The sequence below is a fragment of the Harpia harpyja genome, chromosome 1, assembly GCF_026419915.1.
Source record: "Harpia harpyja isolate bHarHar1 chromosome 1, bHarHar1 primary haplotype, whole genome shotgun sequence".
Lineage (NCBI taxonomy): Eukaryota > Metazoa > Chordata > Aves > Accipitriformes > Accipitridae > Harpia > Harpia harpyja.
This window is the reverse complement of record NC_068940.1, coordinates 91,498,589-91,512,806: the sequence shown is the minus strand read 5'-3', so window position 1 is coordinate 91,512,806 and position 14,218 is coordinate 91,498,589. Positions and strand designations below refer to the sequence as shown.

The following is a 14,218-nucleotide window of genomic DNA, read 5'->3' as shown; positions in this document are numbered from 1 at the left end:
AATATGCAGATTAAAGAGCACTACTGTCAAAACCAGAATCACTGAACTCTCAAATATTCAGGTACAGTTACAGAACAAATTTGAAGCTGTCACTTCACTAAAACAGGCCAGAAATTATTCAATTTTTACTTAAAAAAAAGGTATATTTTAACCAACAGTTTTAAGTATTAGCTGATTGCATTTTGTTTCTGCAGAAATTAATGTGCATGTTCACAGTTTAGCTTTTTACAAGCTTTTCTCTGGCAGGCAGCTTCGCAGACAAAACAACTGTACGGAGTAATAATGACAGTGCCAGTTTTGAAGTACACTCTTCAAGGGAAAACAGCAAGTAGTAGTAAATTCAAAATGCAGGGTATTTGGGATTAAAACACACATACAAAGATGACACAGTCAAATACACTTTCTTCCTCTTAATTTATCAAAGTGATTCAACATCATTGCCCTTGCGGGACCCACTAGGTGGTGAATTCTATTCTATTAGCTGAGCTCTATACACATGTAAAAAAAAGATGTGCCTCCAAGCTCTATTCTTCCCCACATAAAGGCAGCAGCATTCGGGGTTTTAATCACCAGCCCAGGAGGAGGCACAGATGAGTCATTTTCGTTTACACTTTTGAGTAGCTATGTCAACTCTCTAAAAGTAAGGAAATGGTAGGAAGGAATTTCATGTTATCAAATGAACTGGACCCACAAAAAAAACAAACCCAAAACACAATAAACAAGCAAAAAACAACAACCCCCACTGATTTTATAGTAGGAATTTCCTGAACCACAAAATCATATGCCTTCAACCACCGCCTCCTAAAACCACAGAAGGTATGAACTGATCAAACACATGCAGCTAACATTTTCTAACCAAACATATAAACATATGAAATGACACAATGTTTTCATAACATACAGCTTTTTCTGCATTTTTTAAATCACAAATATTTAAAAAATAGGAAAACGTAATTTCTTTAAATTTCCTTTATATTTTCTCCCCAGTAAGAAGCTGTACTAGTTCAATCATGATCAGGCTTTATTATTATTATTATTATTATCATTATTATTATACAAAATGCTAGTAAAACTACTGCAAAAAGGATCTGTGACCAATTTTCATGTGATATTGGCTTATTTAAGATTTAAATAAAACTGGTTTAATCTTTATATAAGCAGAAGTAACCTAGTTTATCTTGCTTCTCATCTCATCCTGTAGCCATCTTAGTCTCTAAGCCCAGATCTGTTTCTCACGTTCACAGCCAAAGCTGAAGCTAAGGACAGGAATCAGAAAAATGGATAGCAAGGAACCAGATGTCACTGTCAAGCCCTTGTCCTATGTCCAATTAGCCTGCTTCCTTTATGGTCACAATGAATTACAAGAAAATTACCCAGATAGGTCAGCAGACTTCATATGGAGGCAAGAAAAAAAACTGACTACAGTTTTGTTCGATTAATTAATTGTGTAGCTTGACTTTATCATCTTACATATTTGAAAGCTGTGCTGGCAAAGACTGTTGACTATTCAAAGGAAAGCTTTATTTAATTAATGTTACAAGTTCTTTCTGCCTATAACACGGCTCTTCAAGGAGTTCTACAAGACACAATAATAATTGCTGTTGAGTGAAAACTTGTGTATCAGAATTCAAAATAAAGATTCTAAATCTGTTTTAATTCTCAGTACTCTTAAACTAAAACCTTAACTGTGTTAAATAAGAAGAAAAGATGTGGAAACAGAAACAACAGTATTTTACATTCTGTCATATGCAAATTCTGCAAATCTAAAACAGCAAAGCAATTTCAAGATACTAAAGATACTGTTGAACTACATGAAGCTGCGTAGTTATGGCCAACAAACTAAAATACAATCTGGTAAACATATACATCAGTGAAAAACATCAAAAGCCTGCATTAAAGTGGAAGTGTGCAATCATCTTTGAAGAAATACACTCTAAATACTAAGTCTGGTAGAAATTGTACTGAACTGCAGATAAATTTTGAAGAAATTAGATGGTAAGAAATTGCAGAGACCAGATCAGCTAGACTGTATTCAATCCTAAAAGGAGTTTTTGGGATCGCTGCTCCTAAAAAAAAGTATGCAATCATAAAGCACACAAAACTTAAAACTGTACCAGTACACCTGCAAATATTGAATTCTACTGCCAATAGATCCATCATAGTTCCACCTGACCCTGCAACAGCACTCAAAACAACATATTCTCAATGACAGAAAATCCTACAATGCAATATGAAACACATTCACAGGTTCATAATCCTCACATGCCATGAGCCAAGATCAACCATTTGGGGGGGGGAGTTATCACAGGAATGCTACTTACAAAGTTAATTAACAATTTTTAATCCCTTTCAATTTCAAGTCCACTCATCTACAACATTTAAACTAGAAATATTCACATTACTGTTTTATCTACCAGTGAACCTCTGATCAACTAGTTCAACTTTCTGCATGAAACAAACCTTAGAAAATTGTCTTTAAGTCATTCAGTTTCAAAACTTCCAGCCCTGCAAAAATCACCACAATAAGTCACTTGAATTTTTACTAATGACATTAAAATTGTGGCAAATGTCTATTTTCTGAATATTTAGGTTAAGCTAACTGGATCTCACACTTTTGTTTGCTACATTCGAGAACATTAAGCATGTCATTTCTTTTCCCTGTAATTATTAATCAAATAAACCATTAATGTTTTCTTTGCAACTATAGTAGGAGCTCTTCAAGTCTCTCCTCCTAATGCACAAGTTTCAACTGCAGTCATTTTCTTGCCTGTTGTCTGAAAATCTGCAGGTTTGCATACTTTCTGAACTGTGAGAATCAAAACAGAGACCATATTCCAGCAACTGTCACATTAGCACTAAGAGGTAATCTCTCTAGTCCTGCTTGATATTCCTCTGATCATATATCCTTCCTGGCTAACACTGCACTCAATATTTATGCTCTTAATTGTGTATGAGTTTCATGTCTGTTTTAAGAGTCATCGCTCTGCACAGTATTTACTTTCTCTAAAGTCTTACACTCCTTCCTGTAACTTTTTACACAGTGGACCACTTTTACATGTTCCTGTAGATTAATTAGCATTTTCACTTTTGTATAACTTAGCTAGCTCCATACTAGTGAACAGTTTTTATTATTTGCCACTCAGTCTCAAATTCCTGATAGTATATGAATGATCCTACAATTTCTTCCTTGTAGATAAAAAAATGTTATTACTTAGGTCCAAGAGCAAACCTATGCACATTTAAAAAAAAAAAAAAAATTGGTTCATTTGATGATCACAGGTTTTATATTTTTGGGATGTATCAGTTACCAATTTTTGATCTCTAAAACATACAATGTTTTCTTAGTTAAAGATCTCAAAATATTTCACTCAGTGGCTAAGAATCACCTATTTCATGTCTACCCAAGATAGCAGGTCAGAGAAGTTAGTTGACATGTATCAGAAAATTACAGAAGTTTAGACAGAAAAAGACCTCCTGAAGATTCCTGCTGCCCCTCAGACACTGGGAATTTAGCTCTGGAAACTAATTGTTTGTATTTGACTGCCTTGCCCTTGTCATGAAGCACTTTAATACTGCATTACATCTCTTTTTTTTGAATGATGACAAAAGCTGGATATTAACATTTTTATCATACCTCTGCTGTAGAAACAAAGTTATGTTTTAAAATTGGGGCAGAAAAAATTACAACATTAAACTTTGACATACTGTTCCTTTGCAACTCTTCTCATTACAGTAGTCACAGTAAGGAACAGAATGATTATCCTGAAGTGCTATGGGGCCTAATCAACAAAGGTCTTTCAGCCTCTTGTTTTCCATTCATTTCAAACACGGTGTTAACGCTGCTCCTTGCATGGAAATGTAAGTAAAGGCCACAAAAGCCTACCAGGTATCTCTTAACCCATCTGATAAAGAGTGAATAGTGAGGTCTCTTGTCAGTCATCTGCTCAAAAATTTATCTCCCTTTCTAGTAACTTGGAGGACAGACTTTCCAGCTGGACATTATTCTTGAATACTGCTCCAGGATTCTACTTTTAGTCAGTAGGCAAGTACGATTTGTGCCTTAAAACATGCATCTCGCTTCACAAGCTTGAAAGTAGGGAGAAAAATTAAACACTGCCCAAGAGGAAAAGGAGGGATGCAAAAGTGTACGTAGAATTCCAGGCTCTTTCACTGTTTGGGGTTTTTTTTGCTGTTGAAGGTCTGAGAAAAAAAAACTTTCTGCAGCAGGAAAATAGGTGAATATCAGATTCAAGAGATGTCTTTGAATAATTTAGAAAGTGTTTAAAATTTACAGGATCAGCAATTTATTTTAGAAGCTTACACTTCAGAAACTGATACATTTTGTTCCCTGTATTTTCATTACCATAGACTTTCCACTTATTACAAATGAATGAATTTCAAAATACTGTTTTACAAAGCAACACTTCCAAGAAAAATTCCAATAAATAAAAATTTTAACCTACAGTGTAATTTTAAGATTACTCCCTGTGCATACAACTGCAGGCAGAAAGCTCCGATTTCAGAAAAGGGATAAAATATTCAGCAAAAATTTGGTAAGCCACAGTTGCTCTGGTTAGTATTTTTTTAATAGGCAAAAGTACTGAAGGGATACAGGTTCATGTAAAAATCTAGACATAATTCCCTGTATGATTACGCTATGCTTTCAAATGGAAAAACACACTAGTAAAAAAACAAGCCTGCACAAAATGTGTAAAACAAGCAAAAGAAGCCCAGAACTAAACAGCATTCTTCTACTACTAGCAAAATATGACTGGGATAAAGGAAAAGCTACTGAACTTATATACTTCTTCTCTGGTAGTTTTATTGTTAAAAGCTAGGAAGTCTGTTAAAGGTCTTCAAGAAAGGAAACAGAATCTTCTAACACTGAAGTTACAGCAGGGAACACCTGCAGTCAAGTACAATAAAGTCTGGTGACCCCTTCATAATTCAAAAGAAAACATTAAAAGGATAACAATCTTACTCACGATAAAGAAATGCTTCTCTCTTTTCCAGTGCTACATTTAAGTCCAGAAAGGATTCATTTTTAACCTACAACAAACTACTGACAAAGCTTAAGTCTAGAAGCATCAGGGTTGAGAACTGCCTTTCATTGCCAGTATAATTCTTTTCGTTACTGAAGAACTATATGAGGAACAACTCCACTGTACACTGAGAGGTTTTTCCCTGGAAGTGCCTATGAAATTACATAAAAGCCTGACTCCATAAACAGACATAGTTAACACTGCAAGTTGGGTGCCATTAAATTGCTATTTTCCACAGCAAAGTTATTACAGCATCGCCTCCTCTCTAAGGCAAAACAGAAGCAGAGCTTTCTCTTCCAAGTTCTGCATAGTTTTAATGATACTTGGTTTACTTGATACTTTATATAGAATAGGTAGAAACACCAGGTAAAACAAATGTAAACTGTCAATAAACAATACTTCTCTTCTTAGAAAGCAGCCATGTCCCAAACAGTGGTTAAGGAACTAACTTTAATTGGGGGCCATTAGAGAATACACAGTAATCCCAGTAAAAAAAGCTACATAATTTACAAGTTGCTATCTTTACTATGGCCTAGCAGCAGGCAGCTCATCAGAAACTAATAGTTTTCATTGCTTCTTTTCACCTTCAAAAAAGCAACCCAAAAGTACAGGTTTAATAGGCTGCATATTCCATTTCTGCAAAGTCAGAGGCTAGAAGCATATGTTAAGAAAGCAGGATGCTAAGTAAAAATCATTTCCTTATGATTAGCTTATGTACCAAAGACAAGCAAATTTAACAAATCTTGTATATAGCCAGTATTTTCCCTTTTCCAAAATTTAAAATAAGCTTACTTACAAAAGCTTACTAGGTTTAGCTACTAGACTGACTTGAACATATTACACTTAAAATCCAAAAACTAAGTTTATGAGTTCTTAAAACACTTAAAGATACATATTTCCTTAAACAGTTCAACCGTAAACGGAAACCTTCAGAGGACCTATTTACAGATCTGTATTTTATATTAGCAAATAGAAGTAAGAATAGTAAGTGAAATTGAAGTTCCTAATGTCAAAGTCCAAACAGCAATGGATTTTGGGAAGTGGCTGCAGCAATAGGTTACAAACAAACAGCACTGCTTATTGCCATTTGCTGCAGCTTCCATTTCGGATAGTCTTCCATTAATACATCTTTACTCTCACAACGTACACCGGGTACTTGAACTTCATGAAAAGAAGCACAGAGGACTCCACCCACCTAAATGCATAAAGACTTCACATTTAATACCATCATATTAATATCATATCAATTCTTTCCTAATATCAATAATATAAAATTAGGGGGTTTTATCTTCCATCCTGTGCTTTTTAAAAGCAAGCTTTGCAGCTACTTTTCAGAAGCAATTTTGAACACTAACATTCTAAACCTCAAAATTTTAAAAGTACATACACAAGTTATATCCTTTACTGTGATTCTATGACCACATACTTTCCTATTTCTCTTCTATTAGAGATCCTCACAGCAAAGTAACAACAAAAAAAGAAAGTAATGCTCATACAACTGATCCAGCAAAAGCTCACTTCAGAAACATTGCCAAATATACTGAGTAAATGTAAAGGTACGTTCTAAAACTTCTAAACTTTTAAGGCAAACTTAAAATTCATCCCCTCCCCCAACTGAAGGTATTAGTACTAGTGAGACTTCAAAGAAATTTTATCAAAATTAGAAAACCACAGAGATCTACTTTTTCTTTTTTTTTTTTTTTTTCTATCCAGAGAAACGCTTCTAAGAGGTGAATGGTCCTGGAAGCAATTGTATTTATCTTAAAAAACAAACAAACCACCAAACCCCACCTCCGTTAGAGGCATCCAAAGAGCCAACATTCAAGGAACAGGGAAGTGACTCACCTCTTTTACACTTGGATGTTGGGGGTAGGGTGGGGTGGGGGGTGTTCAAAGCATGTTTCATGGAGAGCCTACTCCCATTTGTAACCACAGACTTCTCTCATCCCAGGTTTGATCATACAGTTACAGTGAGGAAACGGTTTTCATAGTAATGAATAATCACTTTAATATTAACAGCAGTTAACACTAACTAAATAGATAGAATCTATTCCAGCTTCTTCCTCAACCCTTTGCTATGCTTCATTACTCTCAGACTTCCCTCTTTCCACCTACCCTGCAATTTCCTCTTTCCAATGCACGTTGCCCAGGCAGCTTCCAGTCTCTTGTACCTGCCCTAACACCCCGTTTATTTCTGACTGCTGGTCAATGATCACACTAATTTAATTAGCAGTTAGCCTCCTGTCCTCCTGTACTGCAAGGGTTGCTAAGACAGGAAAGAAAAGCTAGTGCTCTGTTTCTGCCTGTTCACTGTCCCTTTGCTATGAGGACTCTGAACTTCTTCAGGAACCACTGGAAACAAGGCAAGCCAACACTTCATGACAGAAAGTCCTACCACTACTTCAATAAAACTAGGAACTCATGATTTAAAATATTCCATTCAGTCTCTAATAGCAGCAGGATTTTGAATCTTAGAACTGTATTAGTCAGTAACAGTCGTCACTGACAGTATTCTGAATTGCCAATTAAAAAAAAAAAACCACATGCAAAAGAAACATATTCACAAAAGTTAAGTTATATTCTGGAATTTAAATATCACAAGTTATAATCGAATTTCATGAAAATAGCCTACATAGTACACAATCCAGCAAAAGATTTCATGCTGTGTACATTAATGCTCTCCATTTGCTATTTTAAACAATACAGTAAGATCATGGCATGAAACAAACATACATCTTCAAAGTCTTTTAAACATAAGTGTAGCAAAACACTCAGTATTTTCTTCACAATAAGAAACAACTGAGTACAGGTGGCTTAACTGAACTAACTTTTTTTGCACAAAGTTCTACTATGTATCTTAGTCATTCTGCTCCATACATTTAAGTAAAAAGAAACATCCTTTCTCCTTTTTTACCAAGGGTTCCATCTTGCAATTTTTACTCCTAAATAATAGATATATCTCCCTTACAGCATTCCCAAAGCTACCCTACTTATCTGACCTCTTTGTTTTCTCTCCTGTACACCAATATCACCTCATTTATGCATTTAAAAAGACCTAGAGGGATCATCTATGCTCTCAGTCTGTCCATCCTCAAGCATGAGAACCCTCAAATCTTTGTACTTCCTTTTTTTCTTTAATGGAAACACTTTTCCAGAACTACAAGGCCCTTCGTAGTTCTATTCCCTGTAAACAATGCTAGCTTTAAGTCCCTATTTGTTACTGTTAAGGAACTTCACACTTGAGTTGGTCTCATAAGACCCCCTAATCTCTTCAAACTCCACACTTGCCTATAGCAGCTGACCTATAAATAAGAGATGCACTGAGGGGGGTAGCTGTTCATTATGTTTTAAACACTTGCATACAGAGACAATGTCCCCATGCACAAGGACCTGAAAGCAAGAACAAAGTTACTGCAGTTTTTTTATATGCTGGATGTAAAAGTACTCTTTGGAAACCATGGATGTGACAAAAACTTGCAAGTATTCTGCTGTGTTTAGTCCAAGGTAAACTTGGAAGCCTCTCTCCAGAGAAACGATCATCTCTGTACGCAGTCTCTTTCCACAGAAACCATGCAGTAAGCAACTTTGAAAAATGCTTTGTTTGCACTGCATCAGTATAGAGGGCTTACCCATAACATTTTTTAAAACCTTAATTGAAAGCAATTGAATTTCTTACCATGGATTACAGTTCTACAAACACAAAAGATTCTGCCATGAGTACTACAAAAATAAGCTGTAATGACAAATACCTTTATACAGGTACCAAAGGTATTCACAGGGGGAGGTTCTACCATTTTTGAGTTATTAATTTTCAATCAATTTAATCATAGCTCTTACATTTTATACATGCACACTTAAATCTTTAAATGACATTTAGCCAGTTGTCTTTACCACAAAAAAGTGTACCAGTCATGACTAAATGAGTCGCAAGTATCAGCACGCTACACCAGTGAATCTTCCTGTTTCACTTCAGAGCAAAAATCACTAAGATATATAGGAGTGACTTTTTAAACATTGACCTGAAAGGGAGAGATTAAGTTAATTCGGCTTTACGTTCAGTAGTAATACTCCAGATTTTTGTTCTGTTTTGTTCTCTAAGGGGTGAGAGAAAAAGAAACTGTCTGTTTGGGACTTTAATGCAGTTGGGGGAAATAAATACTGGAGATTTTTCAACAAGGTTTGTTTTGTTAAGTTCAGCTAGATCATAGGAAGACAATAACACGTTTGTAGTAGTTCCAAATCAAGCACCACTGATTTTAAAATAATGAAATGCACAGCAATTACAAAAAAAAAAAAAAAACCACGAAATTTTTTCCCCTCAGAAGAATGTAAAAAGAAAAGAAAATAAGCCAGAAAACTGCAGTAGCATCAAAGCCAATTAATACTCTTCAATCATATTAGGACTTCAATTAAAAATTTTAGCAATGTTTTTAAATTTTTTTTTTTCTTTTTACTACTGTATGTCTGTAATTGCAAAACTAAGGTAATACTATATCAATAACAGTACCTCAGTGTAACTGAATAGACAGACAACATGGTAAATTATTAGATTATGTCTTTTGCATATTAGCAATATGCAAATGTCCATAATACCACAGCATTTCGCCTATATTCCAACACCTACCTTCAATTCATACTGACAGAAAAATTGAGTAAATCAAAGACAAAATTGATATCCTCCTGCTCACATCTGCTCAGCTTTAGTTTACTACACAGAATACACATAGGATTTAAAACCTATACATAGGATTTAATGCAACTTTGGTTGTTTTGAATATATTTTAAAAAGCTGAAACTGGGGCCACAATAACCTTACTAACAACACACACACAAAAAAAATCACTTCTTATTTCCATTAAATAGTACAAATGTTCATCTTTTAAAGTTAGTAATTTCCCTCAGACTGTTGAAGACTACTTCCTCCTCCCAGTACGTTAACATATGATGTTCAAAGGACCACTTTCAGATCAGAATAAATGAAATTTTCCACTGTCTTAGCAGCCTGGGGAAGGAGAAGGTACAGTGGGATAATGTTCCTTCCACTTAAGAAACTACAAATAACTGATTTTCCTTCATCATTACTGTATACATCCATGCTTCAGGTCATTCCCCAACTATTAAATCCAGCTGGACTCAGTGAGAACTTCAGAATGTCTCTCCTATCTTAAAAACAATTCCAACACACAAATAAGCAAATACGTTCCCCATATAGAGCCTCATCCTCCAGATGTTTTCATATACGCATAACTCTGCTAAATGTAGCTCCACTGAAGCAGAAAGAATTACTGATTGTAGCAGAACTAAACTGAGTTGTGCAAGAGTATGTAGGATGAGTATCTTTGGACAGGTGAACAAGAAGTAAGAGAGGACACCTCTGTGTCCTGTGAAGCATCAAAGAATAGCAGCCTACTGGCCTTGCACATGCATTTAATTCTGAGATTACTATACCTTCAAATATCATCAGATATAATGAAAATCAGTGTACTAACAAAAGATGCATGTTTTTATAATCCATCTACACAATTATATCATATTATCAGTGGTCTACAGAGCCTCTGTATTAATCCAAAGAAGGAAAAACAAATAGGAATTGTAAGAACACTCGGGTACCATGAACACATTTGTGGTGTGGAACTAGTATTTCCTAAAAGGTACTTTCAGATATTTTCTTTACTTTACTTTGACTATTATAACAAGTAAAAATAATGCAGCAATAAATGTATCTGTACATCACAAGCAGTCAGCTTTATATAGAACAAAGAAGCACTGATTTAAAGCTCTAAGTTCTCTACTTGAATACTTCATAATTCGATACAAAGACCAAACACAGTACCTACAAAACAGAAAACATGCTTTCAAGTTCAGTCAGTAACCAGCATTTTCTAAACTGCAACTGCTACCATTTTTTACTAAATGGAAAACCCTACTCTTTCCTTTTTCTAGGAAGCAGAGATAGAAAATAACATCAGTTAAAAAATATTGGGAATATTACTACTGTCTATAAAATCCTGTAAAAGCACAGAAGGCTGACTTGACTGTGAACATTCTTCTCTAAGCTCCTGCCAAGAAAAGCTCTAGTAAGTGGTCCCTCTGATTATCATTTTCTGACTGTTAAGAGTTCTACACAGCAGCTAAATACAAAGAAGCTTTTTTTTCATTTCTTATGGGGTTTAGTCTATGAAGCACATAACTACACAGTATAGCAACACAACACACAAAGTTATTAAAAAAACAGTCTCTAAAATAGCTAATATTTATTGTTACCAAAAAATCCAGAATACTATTTCATGTTATCACATGTTGCAGTATGTCTAAACTGAGACATACCAGTTTAAAAAAAAAAAAAAAAAAGAGACAAGTTTATTCAATCTTTGTGGTTATAAGAAAAATAACCATACCTGTAAAAATAAGAAAATTAATAGGTGTTACAATGCCTAAATGATTGCTTCCAATGAAACTTGTACCATGCTTGAAAGACTGCAGTGAAACCAAAGTGCAAGGCACATTTAATGTAATACTCTCATCACCTGAGTGATAATGGCTAAATTCTAATATTTATGAGAAATTAGTAATGGCTTAAATAAAGGTTAATGAAAGATAACTCACCACCATCCCTCTCTCTAACTCTGTGAGTATGCACACTTTTTGCTTTACTGTGCCCTGTGTTGTCACCATATTTGTTTTCAGGGCTATCAGAGCGCCGCAACATTTTATTTGGTGGTGAAGGATCTGTGGTGTCTCGCATCTTGTCATGACGGTGATCACCACCACCGGGGTGACTCTTGGACGAGTACTTAAGAGCCTGTAACAGATCACAAGAGAACAGGCATCTACATTAGATATGAAGTTACAGAACTGATGTTAAAATGTTATTTCTAAATTTTAGATCTCTTTCCAAAACACTTTTAAAAGTTAATTAATTTTCATTTCCTATTTAAAAAAATCAGCATTAGTCTTTCTAATTTTAATTACCTACATTAAAGCAACAAGTTCTGTAATTAGAACTCAAACCATTTTCTCCCACCATTACTTCCAACATATCACTTGCTGTTAAGAAAAATCTAATTTCTCTATCCTTTCACTGATGGACTACACACTTTCAGCAGTAACTGGGCCACAGTACTTCTGCGCTTTTGGGAGAAGCACAAGTCTCCACTTGGTATTAAGAATATAAACAGAAAGGTTACACTAAATCAGTGTAAACTTTGAATATTTCCTCCATACTGTAGTCAAGGCCACTCAGTTTGACTACTACCCTGAACTTCTGCAACGTTTTTTCAGTACTAGCAACCCTGTAGCAGATGTAATAAAAAAAAAGATCTAGAATTCTGGGGGCCCAAAACACATAATGTGACGATTCATTTTGAAGTATTTACCAAAAATTACATGTTTTGCCTCACTTTGACCCACTTAATTTTGCAGTGTGAGCTTCTCAGTGGCAAGTGTTTACATTTCATGAACTGTCACTGACAGCTGCCTTGGACTGTCAGATTACACTTCACAGTGATACAAATACACAGAAATGTAATAAAACAGTTCAATTCTGTGCCCTAAGGAGAGCAATATCACAACATACGGCATTCCCCAGATTCACACCCCAAGAACTGTTTTTTTCAGTAGCCACAGCAGAGGAATACAGTATCCACCTTAGAGAAATCGAGGTTATTGTCAGCAGCTTAAGGATTTGATGTTTTCTGAACATGCCTAACAGCTGGCAACTGCAGAAATTAAGCCTTACTGGCAACCCCAGTTATTCAGGGTCTAAAACCATCCTCTGCTCGGGTTACAGTCTGCAGCAGCAGTTTTGGGGAGAAGAAAGGACTTGGGGAGGGGGGTGGGGGAAGAACAAGATGCCTTTTGTTTTTAAAAGGAAAACACTCACCTCCCCCTGGATCTCCACTCCACCGCAAGTGACCCCGGCTCGCTCTCCCGCCCCTCGCACGGCAGCCTCCCCGACTCCTAGGCCCAAGCCCTACACGGGTCGCACTAGGCCTCTCCTCCTCGCCCCGGCCCCGCAGGCCTCAGAAGAGCGCCGGAGCCCCGTTCCCTCCGCGCGCGGCCGCCGCCTCCGCCCCCCCCCCCCCACCTTCGCCCCCCCCCGGGCCCGAAACGGCGCCGAGGGACGGGACCGAGGCGTCTGGTGCACCGCGGCCTGCGGCGGCGGCCGAAGCCTCCGCTGGAGTAGCTCCCCCCCCCTTCTCCTCCCCTGCTCCTCCTCCTGGGCCTAGCGGCCGGCGCTTGAGGTACCTGGTAGGGCTGCGAGTCCCCCCTGCGGTCGTGACAGCTAAAGAGAAAGCGAGAGAAAGAGAGAGACGTTAGCGAACAACCGTTACCGGCCGCCGGGGAAGGGGGCCCAAACATGGCGGAGGGGAGGGGGAGACCCCGCGGGGCCAGGGGCCAGAGGAGGAGGAAGGGATTTACCCATCACTGAGTCTCTGCTGTTTCCTCGCATACATTACCATCAATGCCCGGCCTGTGTGTGTGAGTGTGAGGGGACCAGGAGGGGACGGCCGCGGCCGGGCCACAGGCGCCGAGGGGGGAGGAGGGGGAGGCAGCGCTCCGCCTCGCCGCCGACCGGGGGCAGGGAGGGGGGAAGGGAGGGAGGGGGCGGCTCAGGCAGCTCGGCTGGGAGCAGCGCTCACGGGCCCATCTCCTCCGCGCACAGCGAGAGGGGAGACGCCAGCAACTCGGCCCCGCGCGCGCTGAGACACTCCGGGAGCACGGACTCCGCCGCCGCCGTCGCCGCCGCCGCTGCTGCCGCCGCGGCCGCCTCCTCCCCCCGCTGCGCCCGCCGCCACCGCCGCCGCCGCTCCTCCAACTACATCCGGGAAACTCAGGCGACGCCGCGCTCGGTTAACGTCGGCTCTTTTCGGCTCTTTCCGACACGCTCCGTCCCCTCTGTCCCCTTTGCTCTCGGGCGACTCTGCCTTCGGGAAACATCGGCTGCCTTCGCCGAGCCCAACGCCCTTCAATCTCTCCCTTCGGCAAACATCGGCTCCTTCCGTAACTCTCCTCCCTCCCTCCTCCTCCCACCGGCCGGCCCGCCTCGTCCTCCTCTCCCGAGCGCTACCTATCTTCGGAAAACATCGGTTATTTCCGTAGAGATGTTTTCACGCTCTCGTCAGGGTGGCGCCGCGTTCGGAAACGCTCGGCTATTTCCGTGACCCCTCAACCCG

The 14,218-nt window shown here is 38.5% G+C and overlaps 1 protein-coding gene across 5 annotated transcripts in view; it reads right to left on the bottom strand.

Moving 5' to 3' along the window:
* WAC (WW domain containing adaptor with coiled-coil) overlaps positions 1-14,211 on the bottom strand; it is a 64,175-nt gene extending 49,964 nt beyond the window's left edge. The window contains exons 1-3 of one of the 5 annotated variants that reach the window (XM_052805059.1): positions 14,113-14,211; positions 13,290-13,326; positions 11,649-11,844 (exon numbers count right to left, since the gene is read on the bottom strand). In XM_052805059.1, the coding sequence (XP_052661019.1) occupies positions 11,649-11,844; positions 13,290-13,326; positions 14,113-14,129 (250 nt within the window). In that variant the 5' untranslated portion in view covers positions 14,130-14,211. Of the gene's footprint in view, positions 1-11,648; positions 11,845-13,289; positions 13,327-13,463; positions 13,843-14,112 lie in introns of those variants that run through there. The other 4 variants (XM_052805078.1, XM_052805048.1, XM_052805039.1 and 1 more) reach the window with 4 other exon arrangements.
* Positions 14,212-14,218: the final 7 nt, after the last annotated feature.